This window comes from Pogoniulus pusillus, chromosome 4 (assembly GCF_015220805.1).
Source record: "Pogoniulus pusillus isolate bPogPus1 chromosome 4, bPogPus1.pri, whole genome shotgun sequence".
In the NCBI taxonomy this organism is placed as follows: domain Eukaryota; kingdom Metazoa; phylum Chordata; class Aves; order Piciformes; family Lybiidae; genus Pogoniulus; species Pogoniulus pusillus.
Window position 1 is genome coordinate 37150767 of NC_087267.1, and position 23610 is coordinate 37174376.

General features: G+C 38.8%; 1 protein-coding gene across 1 annotated transcript in view; it reads right to left on the reverse strand.

Moving 5' to 3' along the window:
• The window catches only part of SEMA3A (semaphorin 3A), a 185647-nt gene that overhangs the window by 60857 nt on the left and 101180 nt on the right, over positions 1 to 23610 (reverse strand). Inside the window, exons 5-6 of the mRNA XM_064142584.1 lie at positions 11378 to 11471; positions 2980 to 3099 (exon numbers count right to left, since the gene is read on the reverse strand). Of these exons, the coding sequence (XP_063998654.1) occupies positions 2980 to 3099; positions 11378 to 11471 (214 nt within the window). The remainder of the gene's footprint in view (positions 1 to 2979; positions 3100 to 11377; positions 11472 to 23610) is intronic.

Below are 23610 nucleotides of genomic sequence, written 5' to 3' on the forward strand. Positions count from 1 at the left end.
GCCTAGAGAAGATGAGGCTCAGGGGTGAACTCATTGCTGTCTACAACTACCTGAAGGGAGGTTGTAGCCAGGTGGGGGTTGGTCTCTTCTCCCAGGCAACCAGCAATAGAACAAGGGGACACAGTCTCAAGTTGTGCCAGGGGAGGTCTAGGCTGGATGTCAGGAGGAAGTTCTTGCCAGGGAGAGTGATCTGTCATTGGAATGGGCTGCCCAGGGAGGTGGTGGAGTCACCGTCCCTGGAGGTGTGCAAGAAAAGCCTGGATGAGGCACTTAGTGCCATGGTCTAGTTGACTGGATAGGGCTGGGAGCTAGGTTGGACTGGATGATCTTGAAGGTCTCTTCCAACCTGGTTGATTCTATGATTCTATGATTCTTGTCCAGCCTTCAGTATATGCCCATTAGAATAGTGATTTTCAACCCAAGGGTAAGCACACTGCAGAAAGCAATTATAAAAACAAACTTGCCACTACACAGCAATCTGTTTTTACTAAAAACTCAGCATGGAAACTTAGGATTCAAAATCTATACAGATCTTTAAGAAAGCAGAGTACACCTTATCCTTCAATAAAAACTTGTTCATTAGAAGTATATCCCCTTTAAAAGCATGCAAATACAAAACTTCTTTTAGAATAATATCTAAAATAGACAAATGACAAAAGAGAAAAAAAAGTGTCATCAAAGGACTGGCAAGTCTGCAGAGCTTCAAACCCTAACTGTTATCAGGTTTGGATTTCCCTGTCAGATGCTGAAATAAGGAGTACTGCATGGAAAGGCTGCCAGGATGTTATCACTGGGAAATTATGAGTAGTCTTAGAGCCTTTACTATGAACAATGCAGTGCAGATTTTGATAATCTTTTTGTCTTAGGAAGTTAAATTAATTAAGTTGCAACAGAGAGATAGGTTTTTAAAATGCACTTAAGGACCATTCTTTATTAAGTTATAGACAGTTATGTGAATAATTTCTACAAGCATCAGTTTGATTCTTACCTTTCTTTTTAAATTAGCTTGAAACTTTCCACTCAGGAATATAGCGTAAGGACTAACCGTATCAAATTGAAAAACATCTTCACTGCATGCTATGACAAATACTGACTTTCTACTTCATTTTGGACAATACTTAAATTCTAAAGAGCTTAAGTTTGTCATCTCTTTATGTGCAACTGTCTTCTCCTCTGCCAGAGCTCCAAGCAGTTTTGGTTTCTGCACCCTATCAGATGTAACCTTAGTGCTAATTTGGGAAAAGCAGTTCTCACATTCAGTGCTGAAAGACTGATAACCCAATCCACAAAGGAATGATATATTTTCAGCAATGAGGTACAGGGGCTGTTGACAATGGCTGTGCTTTTCCACTACATAAATCCACCTGACTCAGCTGTCATTGCGCAATTCTACTGCACAAAAGCAGATTCTGCTTGCATGATTGGACTTTATGTCACTGTGACTATCATAACAAAAGTGGGTGTTATGTTATCTTTAGCATATTACTACTACTCTACTAGGTACCAAGACAAATGGATATGCCTATAACCTTTGTACTTCACTGTCTCCTGAAGTCCAGAAGTCTTGTTTATTATTATAATAAAATAACCCAATGAACAATATTTCTGGGTTACTGGACAAGCATGAACTGTAGAACTGAAATATGACAGATCTGAATCTTGTTTCACAAGTCCTGGCAAATTAACCAGGACTAAAATCATATTCATACAGCTTGTCATATTAAAATGCAGATTCATACACGTCATTAAATACACATTTATCTGACACATATATTCAATACATTTGTCATATGCAGAGTTTTTCCAACATGCAGTAACAGTTTGTGCTTTTAATTAAGAGTCAGGGACTGGTTTTGCTTTGGATTGTATATGGTTAATATGATAGCAAGTATGATACTAGAAATTCCTAAACAGAACTAGTAAGAAACTGTTGTTAAACGTTGTCTGCTCTAACACATTAAAAATGTGTGAACAGTTTGCAGTAAGTTGCAAAGATGCATAAGGAACCTAGACCTTAGCACAGATATAAATAATGTGGCTAGTAAGTAAAAAAATATAACAAAATACCTTGTGGATTAAAAAACAGGACTGCAGATGCAAGCAGCATATACAGCAAATGTGGCTAGTTAACTCTTCAAATACTAGACTATAAATTAACTCAAGGGAAGTACAATCAGTATTACCGGCTTACTTAAATCATATGTCAGCTTTCTCAGATTGATGCATTCTTACTGCCATAATGCTCACATTCTTGTGTAGCTAAAGCCAAGTTTAATTCCATTTAAGTTATTGGAACTCTGACTTCAGTAGAACTTGGATAGAGTACTCATATGCAATTTAAGTATTTTTGGTACGTGAAGCCAAAACCAGATTTTCTCCAGAAACTACTCCTCCTCATACATGCAAACAAACAAATACAGCCCTGACTAGCAATACCCATACTATAACATCATTTATTGTTCCTTATTAAACTATTGAATATTTTGAAACCAAATAATTGGGAATGCCCAGGTCTCTTTTCACTTTTGCCAAAGTATGGACAGATCTGGCCTAATCAGAGAAATCCACTAATTCATTTTCTGCTGGACCTTGGTCATCAACATCAGATTCCCTTCAATCTAGTAAAAAAATATTGTACAGGGCACAGACCTGCCCAAGTGTCTGTAGTTATTTGATGTCATTATGTGGCTGATGCATCAAGCTTCTGCTCAGCTTGCACTCTACATCATTCTGCTTCTGTGGCATTAGCCATAGTGTCTGTATATGTTTTAAATTTACTGACACCCCACAAATCTCAATGTAATTAAACTAAAAATGCCTCTTTATAAATCACTTTTGATTAGCTTAACTGGTTTAAGACAAAACTCTGCTCCAAATAAAAGAGGGGTGTATATGTCACAGATGTTGCTGGAACAAAGCTGTGTCGCTGGTCTTTAAAGGCTAGATTAATGTAACTGGGTAAATGCACATTTTACATACCATTTAGCCACCGGGAATCATGCTGCTCTGTTCTGATTGGATGGTGATGCCCCAGAGTTCGGAAAATGGCAAAATCCCTGCCCATGAAGTCTGCTGCTGTGCCAGAGTACAGTTCTCCATCTGCGGGAGGACATAATTGTAAGCAACACTTCTCAATTTTCCAGTCATGGTAAGTCAGAAAAAGCTGTCAGTCCTATATTTATACTACACTAATAAGGATAATGAGAAAATTACAAAGCAGCAAGCCATATGCAATGTATTGTCATTGAAAAGACATTAGGCCCATTTTCTCACTGCAGACCTTAACTGTAACCTCTCTCAAATGAGCTGCATCTTGTGACTGCTAATGCACATCTCAAAAATATGTTTAAATTCTTAGACTGAAAGAGCGACAGCTATCCTTGTACACCTGTCCTTGGGCAGGCAATGATATGCACACACCCCCTACACCCCCCCCCCCCAAAATCTGCTTAACTCTAGTTACCCTGTTTTGAACAAAAATTTGGATAGGAGATCTCAAGAGGTTTCTTCCAACCTCTTAGGCATTTTTGACTGTATTGTGATTTAGAAACATAGACTCATAGAATGTCAGTGGCTGCAAAGGACCTCGAAAGATCATCTGGTCCAGTCCCTCTGCCAGAGCAGGATCACCTAGAGCAGATCACACTGGAATGCATCCACATGGTTACTGAATATCTCCAGAGAGAGAGAGACTCCACAATCCCCCTGGGTAGCTGGTTCTAGTGCTCTGTCAGTCTCACAGTGGAAAAAAATCTTCCTCAGGTTCACATGGAACCTCCTATTCCTCAACTTCCACCATTGCCCCTTGTCCTGTCACTAGAATCCAGCTCATTTAATCTTGGCTCAGAAAGTCCTTCAGTCCCTTCAATTTTTAATTTAGAAAATGACTTTAGGCAATTTTCTGCTTGTTTGTGGTTGTTTTCCTTTCCCTTTTCCCCTCTTCCTTGACTTTATTTATTTTTATAAGTAAACAGACCCTCAAAAAGCAGTATCTTTTAAGGGAAATACAAAACATGTCTTTCTCCTTTCTTCTCTTGCCGCCTTTTGTAACGGAGATACTGGCAAAGGGTAACAGCTAAGGGAGAAAATAAATGAGATCATTCCCTGCTAGCTTGACCTCATGTATATTACAATGAACAAATGAGTTAAAAATTGACCTGTGATACTTCAGCCCATAAATGACATATACCATCTCCCTGTTGGAGATGAAGTATTAGAGTACCCATGTGCCTCACCTCTGTCACATAGAACTATCTTGGAGGAGACAAATAAAGAGTTTAAATTCAAAGGACTGGGTATGGTTAAATACCCATCAACCAGTAGAGAGAAGAATAAGAAGTAATTAGAGCCAAAAAATAACAAGTAGAGATCAAAGCATAACACATTTTTCTGGCATTAATTTAGAGATTATTCATCAAAGTACTCAGAGTTCAATTTTGTAGAAATGTGCCCTTTTACATCTGTATGTGAGATGAGATACCTTACCCTACACTTCCAATATAGAATTAAAGAGTATTAATGCTTCCAGACATTGGAATGGGCTGCCCAGGGAGGTGGTGGAGTCACCCTCCCTGCAGGTGTTCAAGAAAAGCCTGGATGAGGCACTTAGTGCCATGGTCTAATTGATTGTTTAGGGCTGGGTGCTAGGTTGGACTGGATGATCTTGGAGGTCTCTTCCAACCTGGCTGATTCTATGATTCCATTTTCAACCTATTCATCTTAAATGGGTCTCCTGTGAAAAATACACATTTGAAGATAAAATTACTCTTTCTTCAAGCTAAGGTAATAAATTTTTCATGGTCATGATGAATTCTACCATATCCTAATTTTAAATCGCTCTTTAGGAGCAAGTTTATAATTTTCATGGCAATTTTAGGTATTTCCATGGTGGGATAACCAGATCCAAGCATGTCTATTGGATATCACAAGCATCTTTACCCAAACACTGACACCATGAAATTATCAATTGAACCTACAATGGCTCTGTACCATATGATAGTCATGAAAGTCAGGAAGGGAGAGAACATGATAGTGGAAAGGTGTGGAACTGAAAGAATTCACAGCAGAGACTGGAAGCAAATAGACCATTTGTGCCCAGCAGGAGGTGCAATCGGAAGTGAAACAGAACAGCATATCATTAATTAACAATTTATGATTTCTATATATAATTTTCAATTATGATTTCTTTTTTTTTTTTTTTTTTTAGGAAGACAGGCATTTAATTACAGTGATTATAATGTACAGTGTTTGCAGATGAGATTTTAAAGAATGCAAAATGATTTGCTTGTAAAAAGAGCTTCAATGCTATGCTTTAACCTTTCTTTAACCTTATCTTCATTTTCTTGTCTTTCAGTCCCTAGTGAGTTCTGATAAATCAATATAAATCAAAGGAAGAAAGAAAAAAAACAGGGTATATTTTGCTTCCTACTTATCCACAGATCTAAAGGTCAGTCAGTCAAGAAAAAAAAAAAAGAAGATTTAATATTGAATTCTTAAAATTAAAACAAATATAGATCAGAAACTCATTACAATTATATTTTTGCAATATTCTGAATTGTAATGGATTTTGGCTTCTAACTCAATATGTAACTACCACTGAAAGTAACATGTCTTCCAGGTTTTACTGAGTTCAGCCAGTAACTTCTCACACCATGAGGCTCTTATGTTTGGTACTTTGTCATCAGTGGTGACAGAGTGAAAGTTTTCTAATAATGGACTTCAGCGTGTTCCAAAGGGGGAAGGGTCTGTAGGAAACTAATTGACCTTTCTTTGCTTTATACCACAGCCCCTCCAAGTTCCAGTATAGCTAAATCAGTGCCTGAAGTTTCAACTGATTTTCTGTAGTCGTGCAAAAAGGGGATTTTGACTTCTCCCAGATAGAAATACCAAGGAATACCATTTATTTTTGTAAGGGCTATAGATAATTTTTGCTAAATCAAGGTGAGTCTCAAATCATGTCCCAGATGTGCACATCCTTTAACTAAGTACTATTTAAAAGCTATATGAGAAGCTACAAAGAAGTACATTCATCTTTATTATCCTATGCTGATGTTTTGGACTGAAATCTACTCAATGTTGTTCTAGAAAAATATACTTTAATGTCATGGATAGTTTTCATTGCACTATTTCCATTGACAGTAATTTAAAAAGCAATTTTCACTAACTTTAAGAGGAAAGTGGAAATGAACAGTTTGAAATCTGACAAACTTTTCTTAAGGTGAAATAAAATGAAGGAAAAAAGTAATAATTAACATTGTCATTTTGTGTTTTTCCCCCCAGGAGCATAAAGCAAAAACTATCCAGAACAAGATGATGGACCCAAGTTGTTTTAATAGGAATAAGGTTTTATGTTTTAGACACAAACCACTTTATTCTAAAGGAGTGTCAAACTGACATGTAAATGCAAACAGAAATATATATATTGATTTTACTAAATAAAGAAGAGAAAAAATTAAGGGCCATTTTCCCACATAGTGTACACAAGCAGCATGGAACTGTGAATATCTCTTTAAGTTCACTAGATGCAAAGATTATAAAATTAAGATTCATAGATTCATAGAATGGTTTGGGTTGGAAGGGACCTTAAAGATCATCTAGTTCCAACCCCTTGCATGGGCAGAGACACCTCTCATGAGACTAGGTTGCTCAAGGGATCAAAATTTAATTGTAACTGCTGTCTCATTGACTTTGCCACTGTCTAAAGACTTTTCTTTTTGTTTTCCCCTGTGAATGTGGGTTTTTTACTTGAAAACATCCAGGTAATTTTAACTGTCTCACTGGATTCATGGCAGCTGGACAAGCTGATCCATTAGAATTGTTCTAAAATACCTTCTCTGCTGATTCCTTCATAATTGTGATGAAGTACCTTAATTTGATTAATTGCTTCCATTCAGCTGTCAAAGTAGACTGCACAGTGCAGAAGCATAAGCTGACTTTGGAAGAAGTAAGAAATTTGAATGGATGGGAAATATAGGCAAACCCAAGCTTTGAATGTCCTCATTGCTTTCAGTGGTAAAAAGGTTCCCAAACAAAATCTGCTACTTTTATTTGCTAAAGTTAAGATTTTCAGGCATACATAGAGGTGGTTTGACTTCACTCTTTTTAAAGGTAACAACCCAAACTTTCTAGAAAGAAGAATAATTCTAAAATCCTGAACCTCATCTGCACTTAATAACTAAATTCTAACTAAGATAGTGCAGTGCTTCACTGGTAAGAAGCTGCTGTATTTGATATCACATTGGTACATATTTGGAACTATTAAGGCATATAAACTGAGTTATAATAAAACCCCAAACTGTAAATTTGGAAATAAATAAAAAAAACCCAAACCCAAAACAAATCAGCTTTGAGGATTATGAATCATAAGATCTTTTGAATGATCCAAAAGAGTCATCTCCCAGTATGACTGATAATGGAAAAATGCTGTCTCCGTATCAATTTTTTCCTCACCTATCCCAATACAACTGCTTTAGACTAACACATTCAGTGATATGCCCTCCTGTGATTACATTCCTAATGCTGCCTTACATTTTCCTCCAGCCCTGGAATACACACTAGCAGTGCCCAGGGACTGCTTAGTCTCCACATTTTCATGCATTAGCCTGCTCAAATGGAAGTTGTTTACTTAGCAGCACATAGATGGGAATGGATGAACAACGTCTTCTGTTTCTAGGAACTAGTTATATTACGTTCCCAGCTGGCATTTACTTTAAAGTAGAGTAGCAATAATGACCTTTAATGAACAACTCTTAAAAAAATAATGAAAAATGTTTGCAGGTGGATGGAACAAGGAATGTATGCTAGAAAAATACTGGAACAATTTAATAATGATGAACTGTTTGCTTTGGTTTTGTTTTGTGTTAGTTTCTAAAAAAATTAAAATATTTGGAGAGTAGGAAAAATGAAAATATTTTTTATACATATATGAGTTTATTTCACTTGAAATGTAAAATAGGAATTTTGAGTACTAACAGCTATTAAAGGTCCCTCTTTGCAAATTAACCTTGGTGTTCTGCCCAAATTCCATCTTGAGTAATTACATTTCACTTACCTAAGATTCACCTTCTAGTGATAGAGTCAAGAACATACTCTTCACTTTGCACATCTCTGTTTAGTGCTTCTGATGAAGAACAGAAGTTATTTTTGCCTTCTGTATTTAAATACATAAATTACTCTTACTTATCAGCCCTCCTCTGCCTTCCAGATACTTGCACTGTGTTGTTAATTATAGCACTTCATTGTAATGAGTGCTGGATAATTGTTTTACACAGTTGCCTTCTTGAACCTAAGGTACCATGGTTGCTTGTGAGGACAGCTACTTCTACCATGTGAGGTACCAGGAGTAGCTGAGCTATTATTCAGCTCAGGAGAAGGGAAGAAGCAGCCCATTCATGTTCCTTTTGGTGTTAGGCATTTGTTAGAAGGCTCACATGCCCTTCACAGCTCTCTCTATTCACTTCTTTACTCCAGCACTGCCTCCTTCAGAAAGCAGCAGGACCAAAAGTCTCCATGCAGTCACCAGCAAAACTGGCCAGTTCATTTCCTGTTCCTCACTGATTTTGGAGGGAGGAAATTATTTTGCCTCAGGTCATCATTTTAACCATAAACATTTACCATTTATGCTTTTTTTGGCAAAGATAAAGAGTAAGTCACTCTGAACAAATCATGAATCTGGTGTACACTTTCTGAAATACACAGAGAACCTCTGCAGTAAAGGACTGAAGTAAATGCAACACCATAATCACTAACACAAGATGATTGTGAGGCAGCCATGAGGAGGCAGAGATGAAAGGGTGTTCATGGTCAGGATGTGGGAATGTTAATTTCAGCATCACTCTGAGTTTTGTATAAGTCACTAAAGTAGAAATCGGTCGCTGGCTTAGAATGTTGAATTTGTGCCACTTTCTATAGTGCTAATACACCCATGGCTCTAATTATAGCCTGATTCAAAACACAATATCATACTCAGTCTACTGTTTATTAGGAGGAAAAAAATCATGGGTTGAAAATTATAGTGATAGGAAGTGGGCTCAAGAAAAAAAAGATGTTTTAAAGATATGAAATCTAAGCCAAGGGAAATAGGATAATCATATTTGTGTCAGACAGAGAGAAAAGAAAAGAAAAGAAAAGAAAAGGAGAGGAGAGAAGAGGAGAGGAGAGGAGAGGAGAGGAGAGGAGAGGAGAGGAGAGGAGAGGAGAGGAGAGGAGAGGAGAGGAGAGGAGAGGAGAGGAGAGGAGAGGAGAGGAGAGGAGAGGAGAGGAGAGGAGAGGAGAGGAGAGGAGAGGAGAGGAGAGGAGAGGAGAGGAGAGGAGAGGAGAGGAGAGGAGAGGAGAGGAGAGGAGAGGAGAGGAGAGGAGAGGAGAGGAGAGGAGAGGAGAGGAGAGGAGAGGAGAGGAGAGGAGAGGAGAGGAGAGGAGAGGAGAGGAAAGGAAAGGAAAGGAAAGGAAAGGAAAGGAAAGGAAAGGAAAGGAAAGGAAAGGAAAGGAAAGGAAAGGAAAGGAAAGGAAAGGAAAGGAAAGGAAAGGAAAGGAAAGGAAAGGAAAGGAAAGGAAAGGAAAGGAAAGGAAAGGAAAGGAAAGGAAAGGAAAGGAAAGGAAAGGAAAGGAGAGAAGAAAGGAAAGGAGAGAAGAAAGAAAAAAGAAAAGAAAAGAAAAGAAAAGAAAAGAAAAGAAAAGAAAAGAAAAGAAAAGAAAAGAAAAGAAAAGAAAAGAAAAGAAAAGAAAAGAAAAGAAAAGAAAAGAAAAGAAAAGAAAAGAAAAGAAAAGAAAAGAAAAGAAAAGAAAAGAAAAGAAGAGAAGAGAAGAGAAGAGAAGAGAAAAGAAAAGAAAAGAAAAGAAAAGAAAAGAAAAGAAAAGAAAAGAAAAGAAAAGAAAAGAAAAGAAAAGAAAAGAAAAGAAAAGAAAAGAAAAGAAAAGAAAAGAAAAGAAAAGAAAAGAAAAGAAAAGAAAAGAAAAGAAAAGAAAAGAAAAGGAGAGGAATGTGAAAAGCTAGACATTGTTGACTTTGTGCAGTTGCAGTCTGGGTATACCATGTAATACTGGCTTGTCATCATTCTCTTTCTTTATTGTATATTAAAGTAAATAGTAAAGGTATTTCCTTGAGAGTAGCTCTGCCACAAATTCAAGTTGCTCCGGGCACTAATTTATAAACTGGCCTTTTACACACACATTTTCTCCCTCTCTTGTTTGTACAGGGCACAAGTCAGAGCAAGATGTGGACTTCTTTCCTGTTTTTCCTGTTAAAAAGTGCATGTCCCCAGGGTGGCTCATCACCTGTGTTCATTAGGGGCTTCCAAGATCAGGAAATGAGGCAGACTTAGGACTAAGTTTCTGTTGGTATTTCAAATAGCTTCGTTTTAAAATATGCTGTAAACATGAGGAGGGTAGATGGTAGGCAAGGCCCTAGACTGGCAATATGGACAGAGTTCTGGAGTTAGTGCAGCTAGCTGCCTGCTACTTCCCAGAGCCTTCTGAGATAAGAGAATCTTCAGTTTTCTGAAACTGTTGCCCCCTTCGATTTGAAGTTGCAATAAACTGCTAGAAAAGTCCACTGTAAGGATAAAGTGCCTACACTTGGGCAGAGTCATTAAACAAACAAGAAACCATTTGTTTCACTTTGAATTTGTTCTCACATAACATCTTTTTCCTCTTTCTTTTTTTAACAGGAGAAGGAAGAACAATGATCACAATTAATTTAATTAGATAAATTCAATTAATTAGATAAATTCAATCAACTGGATTAGTTCAAGTACATTAACACAGTCCAGGTGCTCTATACTGTATTCCACAAAACAAAGTGTTACTAATTTAGAAACAGCTAATTCATTGAAATCCCTCTGCTCTGGCCAGGAGTTCTCTACTGTCAGATAGATCTCACAGATGAAACAGCATCTTAGGACCTAGAACTGTGGCTGCTTGTATACCTGCAGCTCACATTCAGGTACAGCTGGCTGACAGACCTTCATTGGCAGGAAAACTGATGTAAGAAACTACTTATTCCTGCTTTCCATTTGCTCTTAGCTGTTTTGGTGTGACCATCAGTGTGGCCAGTTTGTAAACTGGGCAATTAAAATGCCTCCACAGTCACCTAGATCTAAGGAGGAGAAACACTTTGAAGAATCAAGTGTTTACAGAGGTACAAAGCAGCTTTTGTGATACTTGAATCTTGGTTTATATACACCTTGTTTCTCAAGGCATCTGGGTCAACTACATTGAAAATGAAAACAAAATGACTTTATCCTGGAATTAAAATGCGTAAACCAAAGCCTATCACAGGTGCTACAAGAAGGAAGAAAAAAAAAAAAGGAGGAAAAAAAAGGTAGAAAACTGGCAACTATGGTGAACACACATCTCATTGAATTTTTATTGTGGCACTTACCAACTAAAAGAGAAGCTGTCAGCAGTTTAGGATCGTAAGGGCTTTTCCCTCGGCCGTTTTCAAAATGTGAGTCTTCCATTCTAAAAATGTTGTCCTGTGATGCAGGGTGGGGGGGGAAAGAAAAGAAAAAGCAACATTATTTGATGAAAGAACATTAAAAATAAATAGAATTGAAGAGACTGAAGTATATATGATTTATAATAGGTTCTGTGACTTCAAGGAAGTCAGATAGCATTAGGTGAGGAGCTGGTAAAAGTGCGAGCCTTCTAATCAGTATTGTGCTGAAGGCTACTGCAAAGCATAAATACACATGCATAACTTCTGTCTCATCTATTCATACAAGATTTACATGGTTTCACCAAATTCTGTTTGTTTTTTACTGAGAATATATCTGAGTAAGGGAAGAAGATGGAATTTTAAACTTTTATATGAGAAAAGGTAAAACCTACTTTTGTCTGACTTACTTTCATGAAACATCCTGCAAGTGCAGATTAGGACATAATACAATGCTAAATTCTGCCTTTTCTATCCTGAGTATTTAGTCACTGTTTCACACAGCCTCAAATTCAATTTAAATTGCATCAGGAAAGCTTTAATTTTTTTCACTACCATACAATGAAATATATAAATATATACACACATATATAGAGATATATATAGAAAGTGAGTGAGATAGATAGATAGATAGATAGATATATAGATAATTAAAAAGTTGCTAAGAAGATGTTACAATATTTTATTGTTACTTCATAACCCTGATTCTCAAGTGCCTACAGAACTCATTGCTTCCACAGACAAATAATTTCCTCCTTTCTTATTCTCATCATCCCTCTCCAAAGACAGATTCATAGAGCTGCTGGCTGGAAGCGCTCTCTAGATATTAAATCCAGGAGGAATTTTGTCAGCAGGAAGACAGTTAATAAAGGGTATGGTCAGAACTGACTTTGTCTTGCCAGGTTGTAAAAATCTTCAGAAATGGGCTATAGAACTTTTCTGAATAACTTCCTTTTCCTCCTTATGGAATTTTCCATGAAACAACTTGTGATTTTTGGTCCTTACTATATCATCTGCAATATTGACAAAGAGTGATGGTCTGTCATTTTCAGAGCTACACTTGAAGAAGTTATGAGCTGTTCCTAAGCTGCCCATTCAGCTTCACTTCCCCAGGCTAACTCTAAGGCTAGAACTTCATGAAAGCTTATCTAGTGTGTAAACTCTAGAGTCTTAATATTGCCTTGGGTTTGCAAGTGAAAGTCTCAGAGTCATACACAGATATTTTCACTCTCAAGGGCAACACTCCAGTGCCCAGTGCTGGAGACTTGGTACTCTGCAGTGCTCTGGAGGACACAAATAAAATAAAATAAAACAAAACAACTCAAACCCCCTCAGTAATCACTTTAGTAATGTTTATTTAATGTGAAGGCCATCAAGACAAATAGCTAAGAGAGAATTCAAACGTTTGGAAGCAGCATTCTCACTGGCAACCTGCCTTCCCTGTCTTCCTCATCCATACTGGCCAGGCCAGAGACCAAACACACTTCCAAATGGTATTATTTTAAACCCAATGAATTCATGTTTCTGTACCACAGGTTACAGTTTGAATTCTAGTACTTGATGATCTGTGAGGTCTCTTCCAACCCTGATGATACTGTGATACTGTGTGATAGTCTTGTTTAATTACATCATGCAAACACATATCTCTGTGTGTATATTACACATTTTTCAAAGGAATATCAGAAGGACTTCATATGTCACTCCATTTACTGGAGAAAAAGTGGAAGGGAAGATGGCCTGTTAGCAGGATGGTCTATCTGGAAGGGTTTACTGCTGTGTAAGATAACAAGTTTGGACACCACTTTGTGAAGTTTGATCCCAGAAGTCAAGCTCAATCTCCTAAGTCATGTTCTTGTAGATGTAGCCTGCCAGATTATATTTATGCAGTCACAGTATCACAGTATCACAGTATCATCAGGGTTGGAAGAGACCTCACAGATCATCAAGTCCAACCCTTTACCACAGAGCTCAAGGCTAGACCATGGCACCAAGTGCCACGTCCAACCTTGCCTTGAACAGCCCCAGGGACGGCGACTCCACCACCTCCCTGGGCAGCCCATTCCAGTGTCCAATGACTCTCTCAGTGAAGAACTTTCTCCTCACCTCGAGCCTAAATCTCCCCTAGTGCAGCCTGAGGCTGTGTCCTCTTGTTCTGGTGCTGGCCACCTGAGAGAAGAGAGCAACCTCCTCCTGGCCACAACCACCCCTCAGGTAGTTGTAGACAGCAATAAGGTCACCCCTGAGCCTCCTCTTCTCCAGGCTAAACAATCCCAGCTCCCTCAGCCTCTCCTCATAGGGCTGTGCTCAAGGCCTCTCACCAGCCTCGTCGCCCTTCTCTGGACACGCTCAAGCATCTCAATGTCCCTCCTAAACTGGGGGCCCCAAAACTGAACACAGTACTCAAGGTGAGGTCTAACCAGTGCAGAGTACAGGGGCAGAATGACCTCTCTGCTCCTGCTGACCACACCATTCCTGATGCAGGCCAGGATGCCACTGGCTCTCTTGGCCACCTGGGCACACTGCTGGCTCATGTTCAGGCGGGTATCAATCAGCACCCCCAGATCCCTCCCTGTTTGGCTGCTCTCCAGCCACTCCAACCCTAGCCTGTATCTCTGCATGGGGTTGTTGTGGCCAAAGTGCAGCACCCTGCACTTGGAGCTATTGAACCCCATCCCATTGGACTCTGCCCATCTGTCCAGGCGGTCAAGGTCCCGCTGCAGAGCCCTTCTGCCCTCCAACTCAGTCACATCTGCCCCCAGCTTAGTGTCATCTGCAAACTTGCTGATGACTGACTCCATGCCCTCATCCAGGTCATCTATGAAGATGTTAAAGAGGATGGGGCCCAGCACTGATCCCTGAGGGACACCACTAGTGCCTGGCTGCCAGCTGGATGTGGCACCATTCACCACCACTCTCTGGGCTCGGCCCTCCAGCCAGTTCCTAACCCAGCATATTTCTTTCCCTTTGTCTTTCTTCCTGTCTCTTAATAGTTGAGACACATTCCTTGCCTCTATCCAGTCTACTGACTTTGCTCCTTTTTAAAGAGACACAAATAAATAAATAATGAAAACTAGTTCTGAAATTCTGCTCTAAAGTTCATATCCAGTGGTAAATTAAGGTGAACACTAGGCCTCAACTTCAATAATAGAAAATGGCACTAATGCTATAAGACATTATTGAAAAATGTTATTATCAATCTGTGTTTTCTTGGGATTTCATCTTTGTAGATGATAATTGCTCAACCTGCATAGCAATGGATATTTGATAAGGCTATAAAGTCAATGGCATGACAGTTAAAGCAGAATAATCCCATGTGTCATTATAAGACAAATATGAAACAGATGTGGAAAGTGATTTGGTGTAGGAAGGACCTGATTTTTGATTGTATTCTTCTGGTGTATGTCACTGTAACTCTACTGATATTGGTGTGTAGCAAGCAAGAATGAGCAGAGAACTGGGTCAGCATAAGTCAGAGATGATCTACACTTCTTCTTGTGTTTGTGGAATAAAACATTTGAAACAAGAGACATGACAGGGAAATCCCACAGTGTTCTCATAATTCAGTTAAAATGCAATGCAGAGATCTCTTCCAACCTTGGTGATACTGTGATACTGTGATACTGTGATAAGTTTCCAAATGTATAGGCGAGTATTAACAACAATAAATACATCACTGTTAAGTGCCAAATAAATGCATTGTGATTAGTCTGAAACCCCAAGGAGTTTCAATAAACATGCTGTAGGAAGTCTAACCTGTCACAAAAAAGTTAACATGTCCAAATAGCTTTCTGGGTGCTCAAGTCAAAAAACCTCTGGGTACAAAATAACAATAAACATAGGCAAAAAAAAAAAAAAAAGAAGAAGAAATAGTTTTTTCCATGTAATTCTCCAGCTCCCTTTTAAAAACCTGGGAAGGAATATGACACGTGATACACACTTGTGCATATTTGTCACTGGTCTATGGCACTTAAACCCAAGTTATACCCTGAGCTGCCGCATCAGCAGATATGAGAAGTCAGTGTCAATATCTGACGGCAAAATTTGTCCTCTTCTCTTTTATAAAAGGTGTGCTTGATCATTTTCCAGAGAGTTAGTCTCCATATCAGTCTAAAAATTCAGGCTATGCTACTGGTGCTGTAAGTCCTGTCTGTATAAATTACACCTGAAAAGCTGTGTACACACAGCAGAGTGAGAACAACTCTTGGGTAAAGTCTCGGTATCAGAACCAGTCTGCCTGGAGACAGATAGCAAAGACCAAGGCTTTGCTTAGAGTCTTAGAAGGACTTTGAACTTTTTGAGTATGGCCCTCTATTGCACAGTGCAGACAAGAGTTTTAGTTAGAAAAATAGTTTTAGTTAGAAAAATAACTCACTATTTGCTTTCATGAAAAAAAAATCTGATCAGTTTATAATTTCACTACCTCTTGAGTTTTGCAGTGAATTGAATGCAAAGAATGATACTGCACCAAGTCAGCAAATACTTTAGCTATAAATGGTGGGAAAAACTGTATTCACCAAATGCTCAGTTTCAAAGTTTCTAGATTTCCTGCAGGATTCCTTCAGGTATTGTAAGGCTGGTCTAAGGTTCCCCCAGAGTCTTCTCTTCTCTAAGCTGAACCCCAGTTTCTTGGTCTATCCTCATAGGAGCATTGTTCCAGTCCTTGGATCATCTTTGTGGCCCTCCTGTGAACTTGCTCCAGCAGTTCTGTGTTCTTCCTATGATGAGGACACCAGAACTGGATGCTGTATTTAACATGAGGTCTCAAAAGAGCAGAATAAAGAGGCAGAATTACCTCTCTTGACCTGCTGGACACACACCTTGATGCAGTCTTGGGTATGATTATATACACATTTAACCATAACCACATTTAACCACAAACCAACTATATACACATATAAAAAAATATATAGATATACCCAGTATGCTAATTTTTGACACCATTTGTTGTAACTCTTTCATCAGCTAGCCTATCCAGAACTGTCTCTACAAAACAAGGATGAGAAGACAAAAGCATCCATTAGGTTTTTTTGTTTGATTGATTGATTGTTTTTATTAAAACAAAATAAAAAACAAACCCAAAAACTTTCTTAGTTTAATCTATTTCTGGCTTATGAGAAAACATAAAGTTAGTGGGAAAGAGCTGATCTACCCAAATGAATAGCACTGACTGCTGTGTTTCAGAGTGGTTTTATTTCCCTGAAACCTTTCTGGCAACACAGAAACCATCACAGAATTGCAGAGCTTACTGCAGTGAAACCACTGCTGGTCAACAATGAATCAGTGCAAGATGATGATCTTTAAAGGCTGTGTTGATGGAGCATGTGCAGCTACTAAGAAGGTATTGCTGGTTTAAATTATACGGCACAGAAAACGTAGAGGAGTTTGACAGCAATGATGCTCCCCAGCTGCCTTATTGCAATTGGAGGAACTCCTTAGTCTTGTAACCCCCAAACTACCACTAGAAATAACACACCTCCAGAGTAACTTCCAGTGGCTAGCTGATTTCCACAACAAACTGCCTAACAGTAGCACAGCATAGTCTAGAAACACCGAAGATGTCAAAAGCCTTAGGAACTATCACTCCTTTGTTTAACAGCAGGGTTGGCCACAGCTGTTAGCATTACTGATACTAACATTTCACTTGTTTTCACAGACTCATGCAGCCATGAAGCAAGTAGATTACAAGGGAAAGCAACAAACAAAAAAACCCACAACACCCCCAAACCCCAGAAAAAATAACCCCAAAAGATTATCAGTCGAGTGCCTGGAGTATAACATTGCAACAGGAAGGAGCATCCATTTGGAGAACTGAATCAGAAGTTGGTGGCCTTGAAATATTATGTTCAATGCATTATTTGGCATTAGTAAGAACAAAAAGAACAACCTTACTTCCCACTCAGAGGAAAAACTTTCAAGCTTATTAAGGTCTGGATTTATCTTCTCTATATAGAGGCATTAATTAGGGTGGCTGAATTTGCTGCCCTAGTCAGAGTCAGCAGAAAGCAAGTGATTCCTCCGAACGATGATTCAGACCAGCTCAGAACAGCAATTCCCAAGGGCGAGGTGTCTTTTCACTTGACCACAGAGGAATCTTCATGTCAGTTTAGGTCTGAACTAAGAGCCTATATGAGGCAGCTGATTGGAGACATCTGTCTATCAGGTAGCCACAGGACTAGGGGGAGCAAAGCTGGAGGTGGGGAGATTCAGACTGGACGTGAGGAGGAAGTTGTTCAGCATGAGAGTGGTGAGAACCTGGAATGGGTTGCCCAGGGAGGTGGTTGAAGCCCTGTCCTTGGAGGTGTTTAAGCCCAGGCTGGATGAGGCTGTGGCCAGCCTGCTCTAGGGTAGGGTGCCCCTGGGCACAGCAGGGGGGTTGGAACTAGCTGATCCTTGTGGTGCCTTCCAACCCTGACTGATTCTATCATTCTATGACTTTGAAAAAAGACAGTGGTGGCTCTTCTGTTTGCTGTGAGTTGATTTTGGTTTGGGAGATTTATGTTTGGGCTTTTTTGGGGGTTGTTGTCAGTTTAATTTTTGGTTGGTTGGGGAGGGTTGTTGGGTTTTGTTTGTTTTGTTCATTTCTTCTTTGGTTGTTTCTTTGTTAGTTGTTTCTTTCCACCTCCCTCAATATACTAATTTCAGTGGATTCTGATTCTCCTCTTGCCCAGCACAACTTTCTGGGCACATATTTTATGACTATATAAAGAATATTTTGCAGAGTCTTTTAAGTATGTGAAATGAGAAGTGATTTATTTATGAATTGTGTTACTTTTCAAGAATAATTTTAAGTGGAACAACTGTGCAGGATACAGCTATGTTCTTATTGTTATTATATTTCCTACTTCACACTTAATCTATTGAGTCATGAAAACTGTTAAATAGGAGAACTTTGGATTCAGGTTTGGGAATCAGGCCGTTATGGAAGTTTTAATAAGAAACTTTTATTAAAGTCATCCCCACAGAATGCTTGCTTTCTTTTAAAAAACATCCAAGTGCAAATAAATATAATGCGAGAAATCACTCAAAAAATACAAACATTAAAGCAAATATGAACATTGTGGCAAGTGGTAATCACTGGGGAAATAGGTGAAAAGTGATTGAAAGTTTAAATCATTAATTATTAAACACAGTTTTTAACAATGCACACAATGAATGGGCTTCTGACTCGTAGTGTTCAGGTTCTGTATGTTACAGAATTTTGCCTGCACACATGTGTGAGATACTGAGCTCTGCAACACCTTTGTTAGATTTTGTTTTTCCAACTTGAGGCTTAGCAAACTTGAGTGGTAGGAAACCAGTTTTAAAATCCTGTGGGAAATCACAGTTCTTTAGTAAAATGATGTTCCCAAACACAGACCTCCAGATTCTGTATGACCTGGAACTAAACTGGACTGCTATGTTGTGCCAAAGGGAACAGAAAATAAACCTTGTTGAAGTGTTTACCTGATAAACAGTCCTGAGCATCTAACATCTGTCCACCTCTCTACCTCTGCAGTCATATAATCATAGAATGGTTTAGGTTGGAAGGGACCTCAAAGATCATCCAGTTCCAACTCTCCACCACAGGCAAGGACACCTCCCACTAGAACAGGTTGCTCAAGGTCTCATCTAACCTAGCCTTGAACACCTCCAGGGAGGGAGCAGCCACAACCTCCCTGGGCAACCTGTGCCAGTGGCTCACCACCCTTGCTGTGAAGAACTTCTTCCTAATATCTAGTTTAAATCTCCCCTCTTCCAGTTTAAATCCACTACCCCTCATCCTATCATTACAAGACCTTGTAAATGGTCCCTCTCTAGCCCTCTTGTAGGCCCCCTTCAGATACTGGAAGGCCACTACAAGGTCTCCTTGAAGCCTCCTCCAGGCTGAAGAGCCCCAACTCTTGTAGCCTGTCCTCATAGGAGAGTTGCTTCAGCCCTCTGACCATGTTCACGCAGTTCTGTAGTTTCCTGACCATTGAAAGACCTCTCAGTCTCTGTGTTAATCTGTGCCCTCTTTTACACACTCAAGAAATACACTTTCCATTGAGTTGCTCTGCTTGTAGATATTCACTGACAGTTTAGCACCTGGAAATGTTGTTCTTGAAATTGACACAAGAAAGCTGTTGAGATGATATCCAGCTACATGCCTCATTCATTTGAGCTAATGAAAACAGAGCAGAGCTCTTGTTTTCTTTCTCTTATTTGATTCCAACACGTCACTTCTACTGAAAGTTTTCCTGGCTTACAATGTTCAAAAGATGTTTTAAGATGCAGTAGACATCTCTGGTAGCACAAGTTTTGAAAACTCATCTCCATAGGATAAGTTCAATTTGGACAACTCAATAGCTTACCTTCAGTCAAATACCAAGAGTCCTAAATTTCTCTGCTTTATTCTGAAATTAAATCAATTAATATCTATTAAGTTACTGTATGCCTTTTCAAAAGGAGAAATGTTTCATATCTATTTATCTTTCTACTTATCTGTCTACATAATTCTAATTTGATTAATTTAATAAAAGGAAAAATACAGCCACAATGGCTGCTCAGGAACACCTGGTTCAATTTATTCATTATGGAGCAAAGCAGGAGGTGGGGAGATTCAGACTGGACGTGAGGAGGAAGTTCTTCAGCATGAGAGCAGTGAGAGCCTGGAATGAGTTGCCCAGGGAGGTGGTTGAGGCCCCATCCTTGGAGGTGTTTAAGGCCAGACTGGATGAGGCTGTGGCCAGCCTGCTCTAGGGTAGGGTGTCCCTGGGCATGGCAGGGGGTTGGAACTAGCTGATCCTTGTGGTCCCTTCCAACCCTGACTGATTCTCTGATTCTATGATGATTTTTTCTGAGTTTATGATCTGTAAGTGCTCATGCTTCTGAGTGGAAGACAAATGAAGTGTCAGTGTCAAATGGTGAAAACTTGTTCACACCTGAACATACTAGTTTGCATACTAATGATGGCATTTACATGAAGAATACCCTCTATGCAACATATGTAAATAAAAGGAGGTCAGCCACAGCCAAACTGGGCAGCTGTTCAAAACAGGTAAGTATATGTTTGTGAATTTGCTTTTGCAATATTTCATCAGCTAAAGACACCAGATTTATCTGACTTTCATGCAAAAGATATTTTCTTGGGTTTCTTTTTTTCTAACAATGTCATGTATCTATTTGCACTAATCATGAAGCACTGCCTAAATGTATATTTTGATAAAATATTGTTCTAGTTCTAACATAGATGAGCTGACATGAAAAATATTAACATCCTGTGACCCTGTGATCATAGAATCATAGAATCAACCAGGTTGGAAATGACCTCCAAGATCATCCAGTCCACCCTAGCACCCAGCCCTGTCCAATCAAATAGACCATGGCACTAAGTGCCCCATCCAGGATTTTCTTGAACTCCTCCAAGGACAGTAACTCCACCACCTCCCTGGGCAGCCCATTCCAATGGCAAATCACTCTCTCTGGCAAGAACTTTCTCCTAACATCCAGCCTATACCTCCCCTGGCACAGCTTGAGACTGTGTTTCCTTGTTCTGTTGCCAGTTGCCTAGCAGAAGAGACCAAAACCCATCTGGCTACAGCCTCCCTTCATAGTGTCATTACATGATTTATTCCTTTAGAAAAACAAAACAGAACTTGCAAATATAGAGTGATTAGGAAAAAAAAAAACAAAAACAAACAAAACAAAAAACCCAAGCCAATCCAAATTAATCATGAATGACATGTAATCCTTGACTGATTTGTAAAGACACCAAAACTGTCATCCTATTGGCATACCAGACATTAGCCATGATCAAGGATATTGAGAGAACACTGAGAACTAGAATGCCTTTGTATTGCAACTTTTTGAGTTGCCAAGTGTAATACATCTCTTAAGATCACTGTCTGGCTCATATAAGAGGATCTCTGGAAACATAACTGCCATTCAATGACTCTGTGTTCTAGTCAAGTTATTAAGTGGTGTGCATATGTAAGCAATAAGATATACAAAGCTAAACCCAGTACATGTTAACTGGATTACAAAACCTAAAAGCCTTCATTTTTTAGGTGTTCTTATTCTTATCCCCAGCATATTTTCCATTAAAAACATTTGGAACAGATTCTAATTGCTTTAGCAGATTCTACTATTATGTTAAATAAATTATTGGGCCATAGTCTACTACATGATTGTACTAGTTTTCTATGGTTTATTTTTAGCATTCAAGACCACTGCTTTCCCCCTTTGTCTTCTGGATTTCCTGTATGTTATTAGACTGTGGTGAGGTCAGGCATCAGAGGAAATAGCAGCAGTGCTAACTCCTAGACCCAATGTTTTATGAATTACTGAGCATCGTGATGTAATGGCAATAAATCTAACCCAGTCTCGGTTTTGTGTCCCGTTGTAAATAAATGAAGTTAGCAAAGGTGTTATTTTATTCAAGAGCCTTCCTGATGAGAACAAAAATGTTTTCCCTGGGGGATTGTTTGTAAAATTGCTTCTGTAATTAGGGTGCTGTTTAACAAGAGAAAGGTTCTCCAGTTTTCCTGGGGAACTTTCATGTCTGAGTCAAGGGTATCTTATTTACAACACAAAACCAACTGCAAACTGGGGAAGCAATATATAGAAAGGACTTAGTCAAGTGGAGTTAACAAATAAGCATATGGCCAAGATTTTCTAATTTCCCATGCTCCTGAGCTGGGCACCCAATCTAAAACTTGCTCAAGGGCTCTGATTTTCATGAAGTATCTTCTTGAACAGTTTAAAATTCTGATACTTGAAACTACTAGTCACCTCTGAAAATTAATGCATATATCTGCCTTGCTTTTTAGCTTATTTGCTTTTTCATTTCAAGCACGGAAAAACCTGGCTAAATGAATGACAGACTAGGAGCAAGCCTAGAAAAATACTATGAACTCTTTTTTTTTTCTCCCTACAATAGGACCTACTGAGCATGCTTTCAATGGATTTATGCAAGTAACCAGAAAGAAACAAAGACACCCAGAGCAACTACTGTAACAACTGTTAAGGTTCACATTTTTTTGTTTGAGATACTGCAATCTATCTGTAATATTTCACTGAGAAAATCACAGACTCACTGAATGGTCAGATTGGGGACCTCTGGAAATCATCTAGTCCAACCCCACTGCCAGAGCAGGTTCACCTAGAGCAGGTTGTCTACAAACTGTGAAGTCTAGACCAGTGTTTGATATATTTGGGTTTTTTTTTTCTTTTTAAACATAAGCAAGGTCTGGAACACAGAAGAAGAAATTCTGACCCCTGGGACAATTTTTTCTTTTCCTGAGGCAAAGTTTTGTTTTGAAATCTCTGCAATAAGCACTTTCCTTTCGCGTTCATTTCCTCCATTTGCTTTCAGTGTGACATCATTTGATCCTTTTGCAGCTTCATTTTATTTTCTTCATTAGCAAAAAATAATATCCTCATCATGTTAATAACTGGTATTGCATTAGAGAGCAACGTATTTGAAAAAGCTAGATTCTATTATGCACAAGGAGACACAAGTAACAGTAGATGTAATTATAACCTCTCTCTGTGACAAGTTGCAATTATTCCTCAGAGTACTGTGTTTAAGAGCAATGCATTTCTCATACAGGTTGAGGGTGTTTTTTAACTAAAAAGTCAAGAATGTTTGATATTCTTTTCTCAGTGAAGCAAAATCTTTGCTGGAAGAGAAACAAATTAATTTAAATGGTTTTGATTCAGGGTGAATGAAAAAAAAAAGGCATTAACATTCACTTCTTGCCTGCTTTTCTAGCACTCAGGCACTCCCAGAAGGGAGAGAGTAAGTGACACTGGTGATAATATCTAATGCACTCAGCTCGTATTTCTATATATGTACAGTCATAAACAGGGATGCACAGTGTCAGTAGGGCTAATCATCATCCAACCAGATAACTCAGTTACTGGTGCTTGTATTTTCAAAGAAGTGTTGCCTTTCATTTAACAGAACTCAGGCTCAAAATCATGCCTCTTTCATGCAATAAGTGTATAGAGTAGAGTATTGCACAGTATAATACAGATCAACTTTGCTGCATAAAGCAAACTGACAAACACATCAACCTCTCACAAGAAATAAATAGTTCTCCTTTAAATCCTGTTGATTTCTGTGCTAAGTTTCTGTGGCAAACTTTACTGGAATCCAAACTGTTAAGTCGTTCAGCTTTTTTGAGAAATAAATTTGACATCCAGATTATTTGACTATT